Source organism: Ovis canadensis, chromosome 6, assembly GCF_042477335.2.
Source record: "Ovis canadensis isolate MfBH-ARS-UI-01 breed Bighorn chromosome 6, ARS-UI_OviCan_v2, whole genome shotgun sequence".
NCBI classification, from domain to species: domain Eukaryota; kingdom Metazoa; phylum Chordata; class Mammalia; order Artiodactyla; family Bovidae; genus Ovis; species Ovis canadensis.
The window spans coordinates 121,714,770-121,740,140 of NC_091250.1; the positions used below are offsets into that span (position 1 = coordinate 121,714,770).

At 48.6% G+C, this 25,371-nt stretch overlaps 1 protein-coding gene across 1 annotated transcript in view; it reads right to left on the minus strand.

Annotated features, from left to right (window-relative positions):
* SLC2A9 (solute carrier family 2 member 9) overlaps window positions 1-25,371 on the minus strand; it is a 219,957-nt gene that overhangs the window by 134,514 nt on the left and 60,072 nt on the right. The window contains exon 6 of the mRNA XM_069595056.1: window positions 4,291-4,423. Coding sequence (XP_069451157.1) covers window positions 4,291-4,423 — 133 coding nt within the window. The remainder of the gene's footprint in view (window positions 1-4,290; window positions 4,424-25,371) is intronic.

Consider the following 25,371-nt stretch of genomic DNA (forward strand, 5'->3'; position numbering starts at 1 on the left):
AAGGACAGAACAGCTCAGGTATAAATGACAATTGATTCGTTAGAGAGTTGGGCTGATTCTCCCCCCAACATTAAACAAATTCTCCATTCCCAGAGCGAAAGATATCACATCACTTTAACCATAGAATCCCTTTCTTCAAAAGCAAGGTCATGCAGCAATCCACGTGGCAAAAGCAGACAATTTCCTTTTTAAGTGCACAATCCACAGCTTGCCAAGCCCTCTTCCCAAAAACACCACTGTACTTGATCTTGTCTGTCTCATCCAGAGGCTGGACAGTTGTGATGTTTCCCTTCTTACAAATTAGGAAGCCAAGGCCTAGAGGAGGGTGGTGGACAGTAGAGTAGCTTGGTGGACAGTAGAGTAGGGTGTTGATTGAGCTGGACCTTCTGGCTGCTTCCAGTGGTTCTTCCCACTCCTGCCTAGTGCTCAGACATCTCCAGAAATGAGAACTCCCTGCCTGCATAAGCAGCCTGTTCCATACTTGCATCTCCTCTTAAGGCAGCCTGGGACCTGGAACCCTTTGCTACAATGCTTGCACCTGGACAAATTTCTCCTTGAGCAACAAAGTACAAAGAAACTATGAAAGTGAAAGTGAAGTCGCTCAGTCGTGTCCGACTCTTTGCGACCCCATGGGCTGTAGCCTACCAGGCTCCTCTTGTCCATGGGATTTTCCAGGCAATAGTCCTGGAGTGGATTGCCATTTCCTTCTCCAGGGGATCTTCCCAACCCAGGGATCGAACCCGGGTCTCCCGCATTGTAGACAGATGCTTTACCGTCTGAGCCACCAGGAAAGTCCACGTGAGGGACTAAAAATAACCGCATGCACGCACAGTTGGGGCAAATTATGGCCATGCATGCATGCCCCGTCGCTTCAGTCATGCCAGACTCATTGTGACCCCACGGACAGTAGCCTCTATCCATGGGATTCTCCAGGCAAGAATACTGGAGTGGGTTTCTATGTCCTCCTGTTGGGCATCTTCCAGACCCAGGTATCAAATCCATGTCTCTCACGTCTCCAGCATGCAGGCAGATTCTTAACTGCTGAGCCACCAGGGAAGCCCAGATTATAGACAACAAAATACAAAAGGACCAAAAAAAAACCCAAATGCCACTTCTGAAGAGCTGGAGCAAAAACAGGAAGTCGGAAGCAAAAGCAGGGAGCCAGGCATGCCCCCTGCACCCAACGCCACAAAGGGGTGGGCAGAACACCTAAGCCACCCCTCTGGCCCCGCCCCTGGACACACCCCTGCCCACAGACCAGGCGAGGTGCATTTTCCGTGGTGCCAAACGAGGTGCTCAGAGCTAAGAGTGTTTTGTTTATGCACGCAGGATCCAGAGCAAGACTGTCAGAGTTCAAACCCCACGGCTGCCATTTGCTAGCTCTGTGTCTTTATCTAAGCTCTCCCATGCAAATAATAATATGATCTACTTTCTATGGTAAGGAGGGATTAACAATCTAATACACCTGAAGTGCTGAGAATGAACTAGTTCTCAATGTGGATGAGCTGTTAACTAGGAGTGTGTGCATGGCCCATACCTACGTGTCCCTGTCACCTCCTGGGGAGTGGGAAGGCCATCTTTTGTCCCCCTCTCCCTTTCTCCTGGCAGAGCACCCAGCACAGTAAATAGCTATGTTTGCTGAATGCCTGGAGTGAAATGAGCACTTTTATTAATATTAGTACAGATGTAGATTTCAATATTCTGTTTCAACCCAAGGCCAACATTTTTGTCCTTTTTATAAAGCACACATGTAATATTTATCATTTTTTTTTTTTCCACTGGCCTTCTCTCTCACTCCCTGCTGTGCTATGAAATAAATCTTGTAAACCTTTTTCACTGTCGGGCATTCTCATGCACTGCCCATTCCAACTGTACTTAATTGGAGCGTTTCCCAAGAGTTCCTCCCCAGTGGAGCCAGATGGGGCGGATGGACATCCGTGCATGCCAGGAGATCAAACTGGAGGAATGGCTGCCTTCTAACAGCTGGGAAAGATTGAGGGCAAAAGGAGAAGGGGGAGCGGGGAATGAGAGGATTAGATAGCATCACCGACTCAATGGATATGAATCTGAGCAAACTTCGGGAGATAGCAGAAGGCAGAGGAGCCTGGTGTGCTGCTGTCCATGGGGTAGCAGAGGATCGGACGCGACTTAGCGACTGAACAGTAACTACCTATAACCCAGTTGCTTTTGGGAATCAGATCCCATTGGCTCTTTCTCAACTGCCTTCTTTTTATTCCAGAGTCTGCACCGTCTGACCATCAGCCTTCTTTCCCGAAGCCTGACTTCTGGATAGTTTGCCTCCCCACGGACCCCACAGGAAGACCCTAGACCACTACCCATCCGAGTCCCTCTGTGTGTGTGAGAGAAGGGAGGACAGTCACCTTCAGGTTTCAATCCTTCTTTTATCACTGGCTGGCTGTGAGATGGGGGTGGAGCATTAACCAGGGTCCTCTGTGGGCTTCTAGGGGAGAGGGGTCAAGTCCCATCCCCAACACCAAGCTCCACAAATTTTGTGTATGTGGGTGCTCTACAGAAGAAAGATCTGTCCTCTCCATCAGCTTTTAAAGGCCTCTAGAAGCCAGAAATCATATAACCACAGCCTTGGAGAAGTTGCTTCACCCCTGTAAGCCTCTGTTTCTTCATCTAAAAAGCAAAGGTAATAATAACGTTCTCTGATCTCATGAAAATGTTGTAAATGAGAAAATAGATCCAAACCAAAAACTGCTGGGCAAACATAGGGGGTGATTAATATTTCATCACAACACTTGTCAACTTGGAAGATATTTAGGTTATTTGGACTTTAAATTTTGGATTTATTTTGCACAAATTATAGTAAACTAAGAACTACATATAATTCTTAATTTTTTTCTTGGATGTGGACATTAGGGAAATTTAGATTAGAGGACATGGTATAGATAATAAGAAAATGGACAGAGAGCTCAGCAATGATGACAGCAGGTAATACTGTGGACCGAATATAGATATAGACATAGATACAGATATCTACTTTAATCCCTCCAAGAAGCCCATAGGGGAAGTGTACATCATTTCTTTTTACAGATGTCAATTCTGAGAATCAGAACAGTAAAAATAACAGGTCAAGGTCAGACTGCAGAGCTGGGATGTGAAAGCAGGACTTGTCACTCCCAGCCCTTGTGCTGAACCATGTCTTGTTTAATAAAACTGAAAGAATGGGGATCCTGTCGTTCACTTTACATTGTCTGTCTCCAGGCAAAATCATTTTGCCTTTTCTGGGCTCTGTAGAAATGCCTTTGATTCTTCAAGCTGTGCTTTGAATCTGGTTCAGCACCTCACCATTCAAAGCGTTAAGAAAAGCTACAGAAGACAACTGGCAAGCCCTGTGAGGGCCTCATGCTTCCCTCCTGTAAAAATGGGTATATTTCTGCTCCCTCAAAGGGCTGAAAAGAATGTTCCATTGGGTCTTGGTGCAGAGGCCCCATGCTGGGGTGACATGAGGGCTTATTCTGTGCTTGATGGGAAAACTGATCAATGAGGAAGAGAATAACAGAGGGAGGGCTGGGTGGACTGAACCACCAAGAAACCTGTGTTTGCAGCATCTCTGGGGTTGGGAGCCCCCAAGAGGTGGCCATGGGGAGACACTGCACAGAGGTGAGCAGACCTGGGTCTCAGCCTGCTCTGTCTTGGCTTTTTCAGGGTCTCTCTATTGAAAATTGAAAACCTGTCACCAGCCATCTGGTTCTACAAGGATTAAGTCAGTAGCCACTGCAGTCGCTGGCCTTCAATACACCCTGAAAGGAGTTCAGGGCAGAAACCGAGAATAAGGTGCTCTGTGCAAAACTGGCAGAACAGGTCTTCAGATAGTTAGATATTTTCAGAAGATTTTATGAGCCCAAAGTCTCACATATTCTCACATCTAGAAAGGCACTAAAACCATTAATGGTGACATCTGCTCCTTGCGACTTAGCAGCAAACCTTTGCCAACATGCGTGCTTGACCGCATGCATCCCGCTTCACCAAAATCACATGTATACTGACACTCCTCATATCTTTTTGGAGCAGTTTCTCAGAGCCAGCTGAGAGGCTGTCTCCCGACTGCAGTCCTCATTTTGCCACAAATAAAACTTAACTCACAACACTCATGGGGTGCTATTTTTTTCAGTCCACACTGGGATCTGTGTCCCCACTCAGGGCCACCCACAGCAGACAGATGGGAAGAAGAAACAGGAAGGGCTGTGAGCATGCGTGCCCTATAGCCCTGACCCCTGTGAAGAGATGGGGGCTGCGTGGACCAGGCAAAGGGCGCCCTACCTTTCTCAGCTCCCTCCTGGTCATGCTTCTCAAAGAGCAGGTAGTGCGGGCTCTGGGGCAGAAAAGGCAGGCTCACCAGCTGGACCAAGGCGGGGATGACAATCACTCCAAACAGATATGGCCAGGTGCTCTCCTGAAGGGAGAAAAGGGGGTTGGGAATGATGAGGTCATTGTTTGGTGGGAGCTGGACTCCTGGGCCAGGCAGCTTCTGCTTTCTGCACAGGGTCCTCCTTACCCAGGATAAACCCCAGGAATGAAGACTAGGGAGGGACTGGACACTGGATTTGTTACGGAACCGTTGACTGAGACCGCCCACCTTGGCCACACTGCACGTATGCCTTGTTTCACAACAGGAGGTCCCAAAACTAAATGGGAATATTCAGGAGGGGCCTAAAGAAGGGAAGAAATGCCAGTCCATGATAAGTCCTGCCAACCTCCCAGAAGTCCTCACTCTGGAATCATCTTGTCTAAGAGATACTCGCACCACCAGGAAGGACCCTGAGTCACATCAAATGTGGGCAAGAGCAAGATGATTGGCCAGAGACAGCCCCAGAAAGCTGACCCCACCCCTCAAAGCATGAGACTGTGGTTTAGTTACGGGGACCGATGACCGAAACCACCTTCCCCAGCCAGGCCTGACAGCAACCACTTGCACGAGTAATCTTACAACAAGCGATTGTGGTAAGGAACACAGAGCTAACAAACTACCACCAACCAGAATAATTCAGGAAAGGTCAAAAGAAGAGGAGACCCCAGTCCATATATCCTGCCAACTTCCCAGAATCCTCCTCGCTGGAATCCATCTTGGCTGAACGATGCCCGCACCTCCAGGAAGGACCTGAGTCAGAGTGATTGGCCAGAGGCAACCTGAAAATTAATCCCATCACCATAAAACCCGAGACCGTGAGCCACGTGGTGGAGCAGTTCTCCTGGGTTCCCTTAACCCTGCTGCTCTCCGCCCGGGTGCCCCTTCCCAATAAAGTCTTTTGCTTTGACAGCACGTGTGTCTCCTCGGACAATTCACTCTGTGTTAGACAAAAGCCCACTCTGGGGCCCTGGAAAGGCTCCCCCTTCCTGAAATACGGTGACCCTGAGAAGGAAGAGTTTGGGGAAGCCAAGAACTGGCTGACTCAGAGGCCCTGGGGGCAGCAAGGCCAGCCTAAGGGGCTCTGGTCTTTCCAGGTTGTGCGGCTGAGATCATTCTCATGGCCCTTTGAACCCCCTTTTCTTCACCCGGGGAATGGGGACAGCTGCGGCCACCTCTCAGGCAGTCGTGAGAGTGGGCTCAGATAAAGCTTTGCCCGTGGGCTCTGTGCTTTGCCAGCACCCAGTAGGTGTGCAGAAGAAGCGACTGCTCTGCTGGTGTTACCAGCCAGACACCTCCAAGGCCTGTGACCTCTGACTCATCTTGCCCCTGTCACTGAAGGTCAGCTGGAGCTTTCCCGAGTCCCCACAGAAGAGAGGGTGGTGGGGCCTCCAGACACGAGCCACCCCTGAACCTACAGCATATACCATTCAAGAGGCTCTTGGAGGGCTTCCCAGGTGGCGCTAGTGATAAAGAAGCCGCCTGTCAATGTAGGAGATGCAGGTTCAATCCCTGGGTCGGGAAGATCCCCTGGAGGAGGGTATGGCAAGCCACTCCAGTATTCTTGCTTGGAGAATCCCATGGACAGAGGAGCCTGATGGGCTATAGTCCATGGGGTCACACAGAGTCGGACAGGACTGAAGCGACTTAGCACACAGGAGCAGCCATTCACCTTTTCAGTTCAGTTCAGTCGCTCAGTCGTGTCCGACTCTTTGCGACCCCATGAATCACAGCATGCCAGGCCTCCCTGTCCATCACTATCTCCTGGAGTTCACTCAGACTCATGTCCATCGAGTCAGTGATGCCATCCAGCCATCTCATCCTCGGTCGTCCCCGTCTCCTCCTGCCCTCAATCCCTCCCAGCATCGAAGTCTTTTCCAATGAGTCAACTCTTCACATGAGGTGGCCAAAGTACTGGAGCTTCAGCTTTAGCATCATTCCTTCCAAAGAAATCCCAGGGCTGATCTCCTTCAGAATGGACTGGTTGGATCTCCTTGCAGTCCAAGGGACTCTCAAGAGTCTTCTCCAACACCACACTTCAAAAGCATCAATTCTTCAGCACTCAGCCTTCTTCACAGTCCAACTCTCACATCCATACATGACCACTGGAAAAACCATAGCCTTGACTAGACAGACCTTAGTCGGCAAAGTAATGTCTCTGCTTTTGAATATGCTATCTAGGTTGGTCATAACTTTTCTTCCAAGGAGTAAGCGTCTTTTAATTTCATGGCTGCAGTCACCATCTGCAGTGATTTTGGAGCCCCCAAAAATAAAGTCTGACACTGTTTCCACTGTTTCCCCATCTATTTCCCATGAAGTGATGGGACCGGATGCCATGATCTTCATTTTCTGAATGTTGAGCTTTAAGCCAACTTTTTCACTCTCCACTTTCACTTTCATCAAGAGGCTTTTTAGTTCCTCTTCACTTTCTGCCATAAGGGTGGTGTCATCTGCATATCTGAGGTTATTGATATTTCCCCCAGCAATCTTGACTCCAGCTTGCACAATAAACTGTGGGAAATTCTGAAAGAGATGGGAATACCAGACCACCTGACCTGCCTCTTGAGAAATCTGTATGCAGGTCAGGAAGCAGCAGTTATAACTAGACATGGAACAACAGACTGGTTTCAAATAGGAAAAGGAGTACGTCAAGGCTATATTCACCTATTATACAGCTTAAAGGCAGCACAGAGACTTTATTATTATGCTGATTAAGGCAGCATTCTCCCTGATTTTTTTTTCTTTTTAAACCCAGGTTTACAAATGAACTCTCACTACATCTCTGAAAGAAGAGGTCAGAAGGAGGAGTTATGAGGGGGACAAAGAGAGGAAAACAAAGTTCTCAATGTGGAATTCTTGAGCGTTTTCTTTCCTAAGAAAGTGCAAGGAGACAGTCAAGGAGAAAAGGAGATGTGTCCAGACCTGGAAAGGCTTCCCACCTGGCAGAGCTTCAGCTGGCCTCAGGTCAGTCCTGCCAGGAGGAGTCCATCCTGAGGTGGAGACTGAAGTGCCCTTGTAATGGAGAAGAGCCCAGTTCTGACTCCATGTTGGATATGCTTCTTTGACTTTAACCCTTGCTTTTCATTGCTTTTGTTATTACATGTATGCTAGGTGGCTTCAATTGTGTCCAACCCTTTGCAACCCCTTGGACTATAACCTGCCAGGCTCCTCTGTCTATGGGATTCTCCAGGCAAGAATATTGGAGTGGAGTGCCATTTCCTCCTCCAGGGGATCTTCCTGACCCAGGGATTGAACCCACGTCTCCTGCATTGGCAGACGGGTTCTTTACCACTAGCGCCACTGGGAAGTGCTGTGTGGTTGTTCTATTTGCTACATGATAGGCCAATAAATTGGAGACAAAGTGTTGAGGCAAGGGATACAACTTCATTCAGAAAGCCAGCTGGCATAGAAGATGACAGACTAGTGTCTCCAAAAAGCCATCTTCTGGGGGTCTGGATGCCAGCTTCTTTTACAGAGCAGAGTGGGAGTAGAGGGTGAGGAAATACAGAAAAAAGGCCATTTGTCTTGTAAAATAGAAGGGAAAATGTGAATTTCTTCTTTTCTCTAGCCATTCACAGGTGAGCAAGGTCAGACTGTCTCCCTGTGAGCTGAAAAAGCTGCCTTGTTGTTGTTCAGTCGACCAGTTGTGCAGTCGATCAGCTGTATCCCACTCTGCGACCCCATGGACCACAGCGTGCCAGGTTCCCTTGTCCTTCACTGTCTCCTGGCATTTGCTCAAATTCACGTCCATTGAATTGGTGATGCTCTCTAACCATCTCTTCCTCATTCTGGACACAGTAACAACTTATATTCACAAACTCCTCCGACTTCACCAGCCAGCACCCTCTTCCATCATCTGTGACGGACCTGTCAGGCTGATGCCAGCTTTCAGTTTGGGGGAGAGCTCTGTGAATGAGGCTGGGAGAGGAGAGGGCAGGTGGACGAGTGGTCACCAGGGAAACTGAGCAGGACCCCGGGGGCCTTCCTGGTGACCAGTCCCTCCATGTCCCCTGCTTCTTATCTGTAGCAAAAGCTTTGGTCTCCTGGGCCTCCCTGAGTTTCAAAGAGCAGGCTCAAGGAGTTAATCATTAGAGAAACAGGGCAATGCAGAAACTAAGAAAAGCCAGTCAAGCAAGAAAAAGTAATAGCCACTTAAACAGTTATCCAGCCATAGAGTGGCAGGGACCTTGCTTGCTCCCTGGGGGAAAGAGATGGCAACCCAATGCATGCCCTTGAGTTGTTTCTACAGAAACAAAGACCCTACCACATGGAAACTGCCATCCACCAGCATGTAGACCCCCAGGCTGGCTGGAATCAGTAAACTGACATCTAGACTAGGAGGTGACAACCAGTCAGGTGATAAAAATGACATTCCTTCTTGATCTTGGAAGGGGCCACGATGACGCTTAGATTTGGATTGTGTAAACTGTCAGTTTACACACGGCAGTATGATTCCAGAAATGCTGCATTGTAGATTCAAGGAAATGGAGGGTGTCCATCTCAGTTCAAAGGCTCCTGGTTGTCCTCAAAGCCAGGTCCAAGGGCCATGGAACAGCAGCAAAGCCATCCACAACCCATCCTCCAGCCAAGCTCCCACGTCTCCAGCATCCCCTGGCCCTGCACTTCCTCTGCAGTCATCATTCCCAACGATCCTGAGTGGATCATGCCTCTGCACATCCATACTTGCTGTTCCTCCTCCAGGAGTACCGTCCAGCTCCCCTCTTTCTTCCACCCAATGGCAGTTCCAAGGATGCCACCCCTGGGAGGTGCCTCTCTAATTTGATGTTGTGGGAAAAGCCTATGGTCCTTGCCCCTCATGTCCTCCACCTGCCTTTTGTCTGGGGAAAATTTTTAGCCAAAGAGTAAGTTTAATCAGAGAAGGGAGAAAATGCAGAAACAAAGGAAAACCATCCAACAGGCTACATAATAATGGTTTAGTTATTAAGCAAGGTCAAGGACATTTAGTCCCTTTTCAAGGACTATAGCTGATATTCTGAGCCATATCCTGTAGGCTGTCTTATAGTTATTAAAACCCCCATTAGGTGGAAGAAATTAATTACGTGATGACCAGACTGTCGCCATGACATAAGCCCCACAATTTTGAGAGCTGGTCTCTAAGAAATGAGAACAAACCAACTCCGGAACTGAAGACCAACTATACTTAATCAAGGTGATCCGGGTCAGACCATCACATGACCAATTTCAAGATGACTGTCAGAGCTGAGTGTGCTCTTTCCACATGGAGCCCCCTCCCTCCACCTGTAAAACCTCTTGCCCAACTCTGATTGTTGGTGGCAGTAGGGTGGGGTGTGGAGTCAACCTCTGGACAGAAGTCTGCCCTCTCACCCAGCTGCCAGCATCCAAAATAAAGCAAACTTTCCTTTCCACCTCTTTATAGCCTTTTGAGCAGCAAGCAGCTGGACACACCTTGGGCTGTGTCTGCCTAGGGCTTCCAGTATGACCTGCCTAGGGCTTCCCAGGAGGCACTAGAGATAAAGAATCTGCCTGCAAATGCAGGAGACATAAGAGATGTGGGTTCGATCCCTGTGTTGGGAAGATCCTCTGGAGGAAGGAATGGCCACCCACTCCAGTATTCTTGCCTGGAGAATCTCATGGACCACTAGGTGCTACAGAGAGTCAATCTCAGATAAGTCTTTTTTAAAAAAATTATTTATAACTGTAGAATAATTGTTTTGCAATATTGTGTGGGCGTCATCGCTCAGTTGTGTCTGACACTTTGAGACTACATGGTCCTGAAGGCTCCTAGGATCCTCTGGTCATGGAATTCTCCAGGCAAGAATATTGGAGTGGGTTGCCATTTCCTTCTCCAGGGGATCTTTCTGACCCAGGGATCGAACCTGCGTCTCCTGTGTCTCCTGCATTGCTGGCAGAGTCTTTACCTACTGAGGGTTTGTTTCTGCCACACATCGACATGAATCAGCCATAGGTATACATATGCGCCCTCCCTCTTGAACCTTCTTTCCACCTCCCACCCCACCCTACCCCTCTAGGTTGATGAGTCCATTTGATGCCAGTTGGACCCTGATGTGTTCAGTAAAGCCTGAGGTCAGAGCCCTTACACTCGAGAGGAAAGAAGAATGGATAGTCTTGTCAGCAGAGATGATTTTCGCTTTCTCTCTGGTAAGGAGAGTGAGTCTTGCAAAAATTTGATTGTCTTCTTCTTTAATCTACCGAGGCTTCCTTTTCAAAAATAGACTTCTAGTCTTACTTCCCGCAGGCTATGGATGACCTCAGGTATTTCCATAAATAAAACCCTCCTGGACCACGATGAGACAGCTCGAACTTTTAAGTAGAGTTGGAATCATTGATCTTATCCCAAGTCAGGTTCTAATTTAAGGACAGTAGGTTGTGTCCCCCGCTCCACTCCGCCCAGTCAAGTGAAGCAAGTAAGGTGATGCTGGGCCACTTTACCACCACCAGGACAGGGGCTGGAGGTGAGAGGGGCTGGAAGGAGATCTCTCTCACAAGGCTAGGTGAGGGGATAAAATGGGCTATTTTTCTTTGTAAGTCTCCCTATTTAAGATCTCATCCACTAGAATCAAGGCTAGCATTTAACCAGTTCTCCACGTGCCAAGCTCCGTGCTGAATACTTTATAAATGTAACTGCAACGAAGCTTAAAAACATACAGTTCATGGTGTTATCGAAACACAACCTTGGTTTTCACCGACATGTTTTCTACTCCCCCAGTCCAAGCCTGCTTGAAGCTGGGGTCTGCACTGGAAAGAGCTGGGGGTGGGGGATTGATGGTTGCTTCTCATTTTTCATCCTCCCACTGCAATTCCCTGGCTTCTACTCAGTGTCTGACTCCTCTTAAGATGAAACAGTGGTGAAGAACTGGGTCAAGTCTCTGGGGCTGGCAGATGTTTCTCATAGATATTCTTTCCTCGTGAGCATTTTCATGGGAATTCTGTAGAGTTCCATCCTTGGAACCAACCCCCCCCCCCCAACTACAGTTTCCCTGACCTGAGAGTTTGCATCTCATTCTGTTCTGAAGAGTCCTCTCCTCTGTAACCCTGAGGAACCCAAGGTCAAGGCTCCTCTGTATTCTGAAAGTTGTGCCCAACACCCCAAGGGGGTGAGTTGAGGCTGAAGCCCAGCCCTCTCTGACCTCCAAGCTGAGGGCCCTCGGGGCTGGTCTATTAACTAAGCTTTTTATTTCCTATGTTTTGTGATGATCTGATATCTAAGAGCCTTACTGATCCTGGAGATACTCCCTCTCCTAGGCTAATTTCTAGCAAATAACTTCCCTGGGATCATCCCTTTAACATACAAACCAACTAATCCAGAGCCTACATGGACCACTTCCTCTATCTAACTCTCACACACCAAGTCAATACACCCCCTGTCCTAAATTACCCCAGGGCCAGGCAGTAGGGAATTAGAGATAGCCCCTGTAGTCCTGGGACCACCTGTAACTATTCAGACTATGTCATCCTGAGCCTGCCTAAGCTTCCCTACCCAGACTCACCCATTCCTTCCATGGAAGTCACAATAAAGGCTCTAGGCCATGCCCTGCCCTCCCATCTTCTGCTCCTGACCAGCCCTGGTGCTTCCTCGTGTGGCCCTGCATGGGGCAGCGTGCCCCCCTCCACTGAAGAACTGTGAATCATAGACTCTTCTTCCACAGGAAGCATCTGTATCTATTACCCTTTCATGACAATGACATTAAAGTCAAATTCCAGGTACATTTTAGGGCATCTGGGTCACCCTCTCCCTAGGCATGGTACCACATCAGTTCTTGCTGCAGGGGACCACTTTATTCTGGAATCCCCTGCCCCTTGCCTTCCAGGACACCCCTCTCCCAGTTCTCCTCCAGTTTCTTTGAGCCCCTCCCCAGGGCTTTGAGCCCAACACTCTTTTCTGTTCATCTCCATGGTTTCCCTCAGGACAGTGGTTTTAGACATGGTTGCAGATTGGACCTGTGGGATATTGAAAACGGCTGATGTTCCTGGAGACTTGGGGTTAATTGGCCTGCAGGTGTGGCTCAGGCACTGGGTTGTTCGAGCTGTCTGGATGGCTCTGAAAACAACCAATTGAGAGCCTAGCACCTCCCCTCCACCTGCTGCAGACAGCGATGTGTGACCCAGAACTGAGGGGGTCATCCTCTACCTGCCAGGACTGTTGTTGACTATGGGGCTACAGTTGGGTCCTTGCCTTCCCCCAAGACAAGCTCTGGAAGGATGCTTCCTCCACAAGACTACTCATCCATCCTTAGGAGCAAACTGCACCCAATGGCTGGAGAAGGCAATGGCAACCCACTCCAGTACTCTTGCCTGGAAAATCCCATGGGTGGAGGAACCTGGTAGGCTGCAGTCCATGGGGTCGTGAAGAGTTAGACACGACTGAGTGACTTCAATTTCACTTTCACTTTCATGCATTGGAGAAGGAAATGGCAACCCACTCCAGTGTTCTTGCCTGGAGAATCCCAGGGACGGGGGAGCCTGGTGGGCTGCCGTCTATGGGGTCGCACAGAGTTGGACACGACTGAAGTGACTTAGCAGCAGAGGCACCCAATGGCTAGCTGGTGCAGGGGCACAAAGGCCTTCCCTCCCCTCCTCTTCCCTCTCGTACACCTCGGATGGGCCCTCCCAGGTCCAGAGCTTCCTGCGGGCTAAGACCTCTGTTGTGACTAAAGGCAGCTCACCCTCTCCTCCTACTGAGTCCTTCTTCCTTTACTACCGGGAGGTGTTGATCTGAGAACACTCCTCAATCAACTTCCTGCTCAAAAATCCCCATCTCAGGGTCTCTTCCCTGGGGAACCCAACCTAAGACCCAAGTATGGGGCCATGACCCCAAATCTCCACGTCCAGCCCACACCTCTTACTGGGGGCTCCTCACACTCATTTCCAGTTGCCCAGTGGACAGCTCTGCTGATAACCCTTGAGTTCCATAAGCTCCACCACCTCCCAGCCCACCCACGCCTGTCCCTGGGCCACAACTGGGGCCATTACCATCTGTGCTGAAGTCCAATTTGGAAAACGGATGCACCTCCATTCCTGCCTTTAACTCACAACCGTCCCACTGCCATCCGAACTGCTGCCTACCCTAAGACAGTTTGTTGGCTGTTTCTGAAATCTCTGGGCATCTCCTGCCCTTCTTACTTGCTAGCATATGCCTTAGGGGAGGTTCTGACAGCGTTTTTGCCTTGATTCTACCAACAGCATCTTAACTGACCCGAAATCCCCCTACTTCCCTTTGCATTCCCCTCACTGTCTTAGAGTGGTCCTTCTAGAATGTGAATCTGATGTTCTAAGCTACTTCTCTGTCTGAAACTTTCAGCAGCTCCCTACTGCCCTCAGGATCAAGTTCAAATCTCTTAGCCTGGAATACAAAGCCCTCTGCCTGATGAGAACCCATTCAGGATTCCAGCCTTGCCACTGGTGAGACCCCAGCCCTCTGCTGGTCCTGCCAACCCACAGGCGTCTCTGAGTCTAACAAGCAGATTCCAGGATGCTGTGCCTCTGTACACGCTGCTTCCTCTCCCAGGGATGCCTGCTCTTATCCACAAAACAGCTGTGTATCCTCCCAGCTCCAGCATTTCCTCCTCTGGATGGCACCTCTTTCCAGTGCAGAATTCCATGAAAGCACTTGCTACCTGTGTAGTGCGTATTTCTTTATGGGTGCATCACTCTGACTAGACTGAGAGCCTCAGCGCCACCCCCTGCCGTGTTCTTCTATGTTTCTTCCCAACACCCAGCACCCCTGGCAGGCGTTCAGTAAATGCCTCCAGTCTGGATGCATGCTGGGTAAGAAGAATGGCACAGGTAAGCGGTGCTGCAGCTGAAGATGGAGACCCATGAAATGACGCACATCCCTGCTTTTTAAGTAAGACTGGGTTGGCCAAGAAGTTTCTTCAGGTCTTTACATAACATCTTATGGAACAAGCTTTTTGGCCAACCCAATATCTATCTATCTATCTATCTATTTATGCTAAAACTTTCCTATTAAAGGGCTAAAGTGGCATGGTATCCTATTAAAGGGCTAAAGTAGCATGAAGAACATTCTCCTATAAAGTATTGTTATAATTTCCAGTCCATAGACGTGAAAACTGAAACCCAGCAAGGTCAAGTAGATCAAGCAAGCTCACATGAGAACCTGGGTGGGGGGAGGCTTCGGAGTTGAGTGGGAGCCTGACTCTTCTGATTTGTGCAGGGGGCTCTTTTGTGACATTATTGCTGATACCACACATTTCTCAAAGCAAAGCAATAGCCATCACTTTCCCTCCTGGCAGCTGCGAGCTGAATGGCGAATTGATATGCAGATGATGTTAGGCTGAGCCAGTCCTGCTCTTCTATAGAAAGTTCTGTACAAAACTCATCAGAGTTCACTCAAGCTCAGCCCAAATGGTTCATGCTGGTATTGAAATGGGCTCCACCAAGCCAAGGTGCAGCAGGCATGGGGGCAGCCACTCAGGGAGGGATAAACAGTCACCTTCCGAAGGGATATTTTGTGAAAGGGTGATGTTACGTATCACGAGCTGGGTCTCATCAGAGAACCAGCACCAGTCAATGTAATGTCCACGGAACCCTTGACCTAGATGTCCCCACAAGCACCTTCCAGAGGGAGACCCCGCTGGCCGCTGCTTACAGAGCCCTGGAGCGGCGACCACGTGCCCGGCTGTGTCTGCCCCGCCTTCCACCACCTTAGAACGGGTCAGCCTGTCACCATCTCCTCAACAGATCCTGCAGAAGTCAACACCACCCAATACCCCCAGGGTGCAATCCAGATGCTAAGACGCTCATGTCATTGCAGCAAGTGTGCTGTTCTAGAATGGCTGTTTCTGGTACATATTCGTGGTCTGACTTCAGCAACAAGAGAGACCTCAAGAGCACGACTGGATGATTACGCTTGTATTTCTCTGTCTTAGCAACAAAAGTGAAATTCCCCTCCCAGGGCATAACATTCATATCTCAGAAAGCTGTTCCAAGTATTAGACGTGAGTTAAGTGACCTGCCTGAGGTCATCTTTCAAGAAACACCATCTCCCCCTCCTTCCCTGAAACAGGTTTCTGCTTTTTAAAGGGTTCAAGTGTCTTCTGCCTTGCTTGGTTCTTGAGCAATCTGGAAAGTAAGGTCAGCAGCTATTATTCCCATTTTATAGACAAGGAAATTGAGGCTGGAGAGGTGATGGACTAAAAGTCCTGCTGCAAAATTTTCCATGAAATCAACCTTGTCCCTTGCTCATTTCAGAGAGAAATCTGTGCATTTTTTTTAAAGTTTGTTGACCTGCAGAGTCCCTCCCTGAGCCAACTATAGTGATAGACTGGTGCTAAGCATGTGCGAATTTGTTGAGTGCTTCACACAGAGTGAATCAGTTTCACCTTCACAATACCCCTGCTTTATTCCCATTTGACAGATGAGAAAACTTGAGGCACCAAGAAGTTATGCATTTATAATCAGGGGAGAATCCCAGGGACGGGGAAGCCTGGTGGGCTGCTGTCTATGGGGTCGCACAGAGTCGGACACGACTGAAGCGACTTAGCAGCAGCAGCAGCAATCAGGTATCTTATAAATAGTAGAGTGGCACACCCACGCCTAGCAGTAAGGTACCAAGCTCTGCATTCTAAAGCCCTGGGCAGTCCAATATCCCTGCTTATACACTTACAGAAATCACCCTTCTCTTTCCTGAGGGCATTGAACCAGCATTCCTCTCTAAATGATGCTCCCTGAACTTGAAGCCCACTATTAATCCCCTTGTCAGCCTTCTGTGTTCAGTCTGGATCATCCCGGTTTCTGGTCTCGTTGTTCAGACCCACTCATATCTCTGCTTTGTCTGCCACCTCCTTCTACAAATTCTCATTGCGGATCATCTGAGATCAGATTAGTGTTTGCCAAATGGAGCTCAAGAGAGGAAGACCAAAAAAAAAAAAAAAATGTGGTTTGTTCTAAGGTGCACAAAAGCCCAAGGATGCAACATGATTTGGACTTTTCCTAACAATGACCTGGATTCTGAGGACATGGAAGGTGTGGCTGCCAGTGGTCAGGAACCAGCCTGGTTAGCCACGAGCTCTGTGACCTGGGGTCATAACCTTGGGCCTTTCACAGTCTCACTCAGCTTCAGTGTTAGGCCCAAGTTGAAATTCTGGTTCTTCTACTTACTAGCTCTGGGGCCTTGAGCAAATTCTGCTTTCTCGCATTCTCTCTGGAATCACTCAAGGAGAGCAATTAACAGTTATTTTGCAAGGTTGCTATGAGGTTGACTAGGTGATATTCTAGCCTGGGCCTGGTACATGACTGGGAACCAAGAGATGCTGCTTCCTCCCTTTGCTGTGGTTCTGAACCAACACAAGTGACCATCCTAACTGAAGGGTGGGCCTGAAGTTAGGGGGTTCCCTTGTAGCTCAGAGGTAAAGAATTTGCTTGCAATGCAGGAGACCCAGGTTCAACCCAGGTTGGGACGATCCCCTGGAGAAGGGGACAGCTATCCACTCCAGCAGTCTTGCCTGAAGAATTCCATGGATGGAGGAGCCTGGCGGGCTACAGTCCATGAGGTCCCAAAAGGTTGGAGTTTGGCTCCCATGCTCTCTATTAACATATTTTGGAATTCCCTGGTAGCTTAGCTGGTAAAGAATCTTCCTGCAATGCAAGAGACCCCAGTTCAATTCCTGGGTTGGGAAGAAGATCCCCTGGAGAAGGGATAGGCTACCCTTTTCAGTATTCTTGGGTTTCCTTGGTGGCTCAGCCAGTAAAGAATTCTCCTACAATGTGGGAGACCTGGGTTCGATCCCTGGGTTGGGAAGATCCCCTGGAGAAGGGGACAGCTACCCATTCCAGTATTCTGGCCTGGAGAATTCCATGGACAGAGGAGCCTGGCAGGCTACAGTCCATGGGATCGCAAAGAGGTGGACACGACTGAGCAACTTTTAGTCACTTCACTCTGAGTTTAGATCTGCTTCTCTGAGTCTGTGACGTTGTGTCTGGGTCGAATGTTTGAAACCCACCTCTCAGACCTGAGCGGGAAGTCTGGGAATTGAAGACCAGCCTACCCAAAACCAGGGACTCCCATCTCATTTCCTCAGCCACTGTCCCTCCTCCTTGGATGCTCTCTGCCCCTTGGGGGGGTCTCTGTCAGCAATCTGGGACCCCTCCCTGGACACGGACATCCCTGGTGGTTCTTTGTGGAGCCCACTGACAAGCAAGCATGGCACCCCTCATTCCCGGGCACTGACTTCCCATCTGTAAGATGCTAGGCTGAACATTTCCTGGGTGCACACTCCCATCCCTCCCACCTCCGAGTGTGCTCCATTCTCTGCCCGCTTTGGTACGGGCTGCATTTTCAAAGAAATGCTAATGTCTCATTTCCTTAAATCGTTCACATTGCCATGCATTTGATCTGTGAAAGTTTCCTGAAGGACAAGGCAGGGGTGAGGTCAGTGAGAGCAGACGGAGAGCAGTAGGTGGGGTGGGGGGCTGGCATGGAGCCCTGGGCTATGTTTTAGCTTTTCCCAGGGAATCTCCATCATCAGTTTTCTCGTGACCCCTCTCACCACGCTGCGGGTGGGCACTTCCCAGCCCCCAGTTACCTGCCACATTCTCATGGGGAGGGCTTCCACTTGGTAACATCATTTTTCATCAAGAAGGGGGCTTTTTCAGAGCCTCAAGTTTTCGCCTTATCTTTGAAATATCTTAAATGTCAGGAGGAGACTGAAGTAAAAGAAGCACAGAGATTTCAAAAGGAGGACCATTTCTGGTGTTGTTTCTTGTCCCCAGCCACTCGGCATGTGGACATCCCTCCTTCCAGGCTGTGTGTGATTCAGGGAGTGGGTGTGTAGGTGAGCATGGTGGGGTGGGGGTGGGGGTCTGGGAGAAAAGACTGGTTGGGCTGCTGAAGACACCCCCACACACACATACAGCATTGCTGTGTCCAGGAGGCTAAGGAGGAGAGGCCACACTGTGTCACGGAGAGAAGCCTCCAGGATCACACTCTTTTTAGCATGGTGCTCAAGGCATTCCATGTGGCTCTGGCTGCAGACCAGCGGTTCCTTCCTCAGTGGTTTCAAGCTCTTTCAAAGAACTGTTCTCTGACACCTCTGATCTTTGTGTGTGCTGTTCTCTTTCCCCAGAAGCTCCTTGACTTCCAGTGGCCTGCCTGGCAAAGTTCTTCCCTTAATACCAGCTCAGATGTCACCTCCCTGTGGGTCCTGCCCTGACACCAAAGGCAGTTAAAGGACTCCTCACGGATGCTTCACTGGCACACGCTTCTAAGATTGCCCATCAACATGTCATCTGGGAAATTTCTCTTGGTGCCTGCTTCACATGCTGGAGTCCAGCTCGGTCGAGAAGCTGGTTGCATGGAAAGTCACTGCTGGCCAGTGATATATTTGACAAATGTACTGCCAAATGTTTCATCTTGGGCCATTTGGAAAAAATCAGCCATAGGCACATAGAAAACTAAAGATGTAAGAAATAACGATTGAGGAATTACTAACTACAGGAAAAGCAAAAAGCTTCATGAGAAAGGGAAGTCATCAGGGCATCAGGGCATATAATCACAAAAATATAAATATTAGCCAGTGAATTATAAAAAACTGGGTATAATTACATGGAAGGACAGAGCAAGAGGAGAGGAAGGATAGTGTTGTAAGTGTGGGCTTGGACCTCAACTGTTACAATAAGACGTCAGTGAGAATGTTCAAAATGAATGAATCCAGATGCAGCGTTATAACAAATTATTTATGTATAGACATAGTTTTGTTATAAGGAACTGGCTCAAATCATTTTATTTTATTTATTTATTTATTTATTTTACTTTACAATATTGTATTGGTTTTGCCATACATCAACATGAATCTGCCACGGGTATAGGGTAATTTTCAAATAATTAAAAGAGTTATAAGAGGCTTAAGGGGGTAAAGCAAATGGACTTCTCTTCCCTCTTACATTCTCTGTATGTCTCTTGTGTGCTTGCTAAGTCGCTTCAGTTGTGTCTGACCCTGTGACCCCACAGACTATAGTCCGCCAGGCTCCTCTGTCCATGAGATTCTCCAGGCAAGAACACTGGAGTGGGTTGCCGTGCCCTCCTCCAGGGGATCTTCCTGACCCAGGGATCAAACCTACGTCTCTTACATCCCCTGCATTGGCAGGCGGGTTCTCTACCACCTAGCCAGCAGGGAAGAAGCCCTATAAGCCTCTTAGCAGTGTTACACTTTTCAAAACATTTGCATGTTATATTTTGACTAAAAAAATTTAAAACTTGTTTCAAATCAAATGTGAAGTTGAGACATGAATACGTTTTATTTGGGGCACTTTTCTGGAATCATGCACTTTCCTTTGGAATTCATTTGGGGCACTTTTCTGGAATCATGCACTTTCCTTTGGAATTCCAGATGGTAAAATCCCTGGTCTATAGGCTCAAATCCATCTGCTGTGATTCAGCTTCACAACTGGAGCTGGTCTGGGCCTAAGAAACCCAAATATTCATGCCTGGGTCTGATGGATGGGTGTGTACGTGCAGGATGGAGAGGGGGAGGATTTCTGTCAAATCACTGTCATTGGCAACACCAAGTCCTCCTGGGCAGGGACCCAGGCTGCCAACTGGGTGTTATTCTCCCCTCAGTGTCCATAACCCAGAAAGGAATGTCTATCAGTAAGTGCTGCTTGGGAAGCTGAGAGGTCAATTTCCACATGAGAGGAATCTTATTCTTCCAAACACAGAGACTTCCAATCCGCCAGAAGCAACATCTGCCTCATGCAATTATGGGAGTACAGAGCCTGGGCTTTTCATGTCCCCAGGGCCCTGTGCCTTCCCAGCTCGCTCAGACTCCATTAAACCACGCAGACTGGCTCTGGAGAAACAAAAGAGTTCCTTCTGCCTGGAAGAAAACAAGCTCTGCTTCCACTAGACTGAGACAGCCCCTCCATCCAATTAAGCCCATAAGAGAGGTGCACAGCCTCCCCCGACAAAATGCTTCTTCAGTCAGACGGCATCATCTCTCCCACACCAGGCAGTGCAGGGAAGAGGAAGGTGAATCCGAACGAGAGTGGTCCAGCCTCTAATGGGCTTACAAGCAGGATGAAACCAGAGGTGAACACAAAGAAAGGGCATGTCCTGATGTTACCTAAACAGACCAAAGGCATGGTAAAGGGCTATTATGAGGATTCAGCAGAGCGAGCAAAAGCTTTTGTCTGCAGCATCAGGCCAAGCACAGGGGATGTTCAGCTTCTTTCTATTTTCAGAAGGGCTGTTCAGTTATATTCCTTTACTGGAGTTTGGAGTTGGATCTTTCTGGAAGGCTGAAGGATATGGATTGAGAGACAGAAAGAAAGCAAATGGTACCAGAATGTGGGAACAGCAGGATGATTTCGGGATGGTGGGGGAGTAAGGAGGGATTTGGAAATATGGGTAATTGAATGGGGCTAGAGGGTCGCACAGAGTCGGACACTACTGAAGTGAGTTAGCAGCAGCAGCAGCAGCAGCAGCAGCAGCAGCAGCAGCAGCAGAGGTTAGATCACTTCATGGCAAATAGATGGGGAAAAGGTGGAAACAGGGTCAGATTTCATTTTCTTGGGCTCCAAAATCAATGCAGATGGTGAGTGCAGCCATGAAATTAAACGACACTTGCTCCTTGGAAGAAGAACAGTTATGTCAAAACTAGACAGTATTTTATTTTATTTTTTGCAATTAAGTTGCTTTTATTTCCCACTGAAAACAATTAATTTTCAGTATCTTGTAAGCTTCCAAGTCTCTCTCTCTCTCTTTTTTTTTTTATTTTACTTTACAATACTGTATTGGTTTTTGCCATACATTGACATGAATCTGCCACGGGTGTATACGAGCTCCCAATCCTGAATCCCTCTCCCACCTCCCACTAGACAGTATTTTAAAAGCAGAGACAGCACTTTGCCAACAAAGATCTATATAGTCAAAGCTATGGTTTTTCCAGTAGTCATGTATGGATGTGAGAGCTGAACTATAAAGAAAGCTGAGCGCCCAAGAATTGATGCTTTTGAACTGTGGTGCTGGAGAAGACTCTGGAGAGTCACTTGGACTGCAAGGAGATCAAACCAGTCCATCCTAAAGGAAATCAGCCCTAAATATTCACTGGACTGATGCTGAAGCTGAAGCTCCAATATTTTGGCCACCTGATGCGAAGAGCCAACTCATTGGAAAAGACCCTGAAGTGGGAAAAATTGAGGGCAAGAGGAGAAGGGAGTGGCAAAGGATGAGATGGTTGGATGGCATCACTGACTCAATGGAATGCGTTTGAGCAAACTCAGGGAGACAGTGATAGACAGTGAAGCCTGGCATGCTGTAGTTCATGGGGTCGCAGAGAGTTAGACACGACTTAGCGAATGAACAAATGGTTAGGTGGATTAGAATGACATACTGGGCCCCAGTTCAGGGGTCTTGGGTGCCAAGCTGAGGAATTTAGGTTTCATTTGCTGAACACGGGATCCATTGCCTGGCTAGGTGGCAACTATTAACATTTACAAAACTAGGCAATAAGCACTTTTCCATGTAGCAGCTTTTCTAATGCTTATATCGATAGCCCTATGAAATGAGTATAATTGTGCCCATTTTCTAGATACAGAAACTGAGACCAGCAGGGAGAGGGACAAAGCCAGATTAGATGAGGTTCCTGCAGAGGCATCTCTGGGAAAAGGCTAGGATTCCTCCTCTAGCAATTTGTCTCTATGCTCCCATGCTTCATATGCATCTCGGCCCCAGAAGTATCTTCCCGCTTGCTAAAGTGGCCTGAATTGGGGCCCAATCTCTCATTCTAATCCATCTAACTTCTAGCATCATCCAACTACCCTTATTTCTAAATCTAAATCCTGCCCTCGCCACCTCCCCTCTGTTTTGTTTCACAGAATTCATTACTGCCCAGCTTTAAATATTTATTTGTCTCTGATCTGTGTCCTCCATGAAAATGCAAGGTTCATGAGGGCAGTGGCTCTTGTCTGTTTTGTTTTCTTCTGAATAGAGCCTAGAACAGTGCCAGGCACACAGTAGGAACTCAATAAATGTCAGATGAATGAATACATCGTCAGTAGACAAAGTCCAAATGGCCTGGGCTCCTGATGGTTGCAGATACTAGAGGGTGCCCAACGGCAGGCTGCCTCTGGCTGAAGGACTCAAGAGAGCCCCATTTTGTGATCTAGGTCTTGGGCAGAGGTTCTCTGTAAAGTGAGAGTCCTGAGCTAGATGGCTTTGGTTATAGGCAGACAGGGTGATACAAGTGAGGGTCTGGGCCAGACTGCCTCGGCTGAGTCCTGGCCGGGACTCCTGCTAGCAGGTAGTCTTGGGCAAGTTCTCCAAATTCTATGGACTCAGTTTGCTCATCTGCAAGATGGATGTAATAATAGTAGTCACATCCTAGAGGATTGCTGTGTGTTTTGGGAATCACATCAGACAATATCAGTGAAGAACTCAATTCGGTTCCTGAAATAGGATGACACCTTTGGAAATGAGGGAAGCGCTTTGACCCATTTATTCAATAGCATCTTCTGTGAAACTTCTGGATGAAGGGCACATGTGCCAAGGATGACAGGTGAACTGGCTACTCCTGTCCTCACCGAGGGGAAAGGAAGGACCAAACAGTGTGTTCGGGGGTCTCACATATGATAACACACTCCTAATACCTCCCCAGGTTCAAATCATGTCCAAGATCACTGGCCAGATAGCTCTGGGCAGTTTCCCCTTTGAGTCTCCATTTTACAGTCTGCAAAATGGGATGATGATAGAACCTACTTCCCAGGTTGAGGCAAATTTAAGTGAGATGATGTGGATGAAGCCCACTGCTCAGCACAGGGAAAGCATTTTGCAAATTCCAGTCTTTCTACTCCACTATGTGAATGCAGGACCATCCTGAGCCTCCCAGTGGGGGGCCTGGGGTTCAAAGGCATCGAGTACAAGGCAGTCGAGCAAATCAAATGTCAGGGTGGGACTGAGCTGCCATCTTGGAGGTGCAGCCCCCAGGAGCCTCCTCGGACCACCCCTGTAAGGCTTACCCCCATCCCAGGGTGATGGTGGCGTCTGCATGAGGTGACTCAGGACTTGTTTCCAAGACACAGTGGCTGCTACATGGTGGAAGTTATGGGGCTGGGCCTGGTAGCCAGGAGCTGAGGGTACCAACCTCCTCAGCAGTTGTGCAAACCAGAGTCGGGCACTGAATCACCCTGAGACTTGTTCTCCCCATCTGAGAAATGGGTCTAATGATGGCACTGCCCCGGGGAGGATGAGCCATTGCACACAGAGCTCTAGAGGCTGCAGGTGATGTGATCCCTTTGCACGCCTGTATCGCAATGTGCAGATCACAAGGCATTTCAGATCCACCTTCTTGTCTTTCCAACAGCCTCGTGAGACAGAGATGATGATGAAATGGCCAAACTCCTGGAGGTGATGAGGGGGCACCAGTGGTGTTCAGAAGGATTTGTTGAAGAGAAAGTGTTATAGACCAGCCAGACAGTAAGAGCTGGCTGTGGGTAGGGAGCATTTTTTATAAATATTTCTGTTTAGCTGGGTTCTGTCCGAGACAGGCCAAGGCCAAAACAGCAGGAATTTTAGCAACCCGTCTTCAAACCCCAGCTCCACAGCTCATTACTTGTGTGATCTTGAGCACATCTGTACAGCTCTCTCTGCCTCAGTGTTCTCATCTGTGAAATGGGGATGATACAGACCGTATCTAATCTGTAGGGTTATTTCATGGATTTCCTGAATTAACAGGTAAAACAAACCCATAACAAATGTGAATTTTTGGAGCTTGGAGCCCAGGTCTGATGATGCAATGACCTTGCTCTCTGCCTGACCTTTGCTGAACTGTCCCCTCCGAGGCATACCAGCCTGGCTGTAAGGAAGGTGCTCAGTCATGTCCGACTCTTTGCGACCCCATGGACTGTAGCTTACCTGGCTCCTCCATCCATGGAATTTTCCAGGCAACAGTACTGGAGTGGGTTGCCATTTCCTTCTCCAGGGGATCTTCCCGACCCAGGGATCAAACCCAGGTCTCCCACATTACAGGCAGACACTTTGCCGTCTGAGAAGCCTGACTGCTGGGGCCACATAAACCACAGGGCACGAACCTTATGACCAAACAAACCTCAAGAGCTGCCCATCTCTCCCTTCATGGGGCTCAGGGAATTCTCTCTCCCCTCCAACACCCACTCCAGGCCACCTACTCAGAGGGCAGCTGGGCTAATTGTTTTTCCCTGCAGCTATCTTGAAGACAGAATGCAAAGTTAAGGCAAGCTTCAGAGACTGTCTTTAAAATTCCAGATGACATGTCTTCAAGACCAATTAAATTTATCTTTGTATCCCTTCAACCTTCCTTGCTTGCAGGCTGAGATACCAGCCGAGCTGACTGGGGGCTGTGGCGCCCAGGGTCACACGTCACCCAGAGCATTAACCATCACGTAGAAGTCAGAGCAGACAGGAGCCCTACAGTGACGTCTATAAAGGCCCCTCCTTTTAGACATGAAGACCTCGAGGTCAGGAGAGGGGACCGCACAAGCCACAGTGCAGTACTCCGTGGCCTGCCGCTTGCCCACACACATCACAGCAGATAAGCCTGGGGGTCTGTTTGTGTTCTCAGGAGCAAAGAAGCATTAGAAAATTCATGAACTGGGGCATTCATCATTCCAACATCAAGAAAATTTTGTGCATTCCCTCGACATTTAGGGAGCAACTCAGTGTCACAGACCCCACCGTCAGATCTATGATGATACGAAGAGCTAAGACCTCAGACCTCAGTTCTTGGGAAAGACCACCACATGGACAACCACTTGATTCCACAGCAGACCCAGCCAACTTCCTAAGAGAGGAGTAGCTTTTGCAGAAGACTGAGGTGTGTGCGTGCTCCTCTGTCCATGTGATTTTCCAGGCAAGAATACCAGAGTGGCTTGCCATTTCATCCTCCAGTGGATCTTCCCAACCCAGAGATCAAACCCGCAGCTCCTGTGTCTCCTGCCTTGGCAGGCGGGTTCTTTACCACTGAGTGACCTGGGAAGCCTGAAGACTGATGTGGCAACAGCTAACT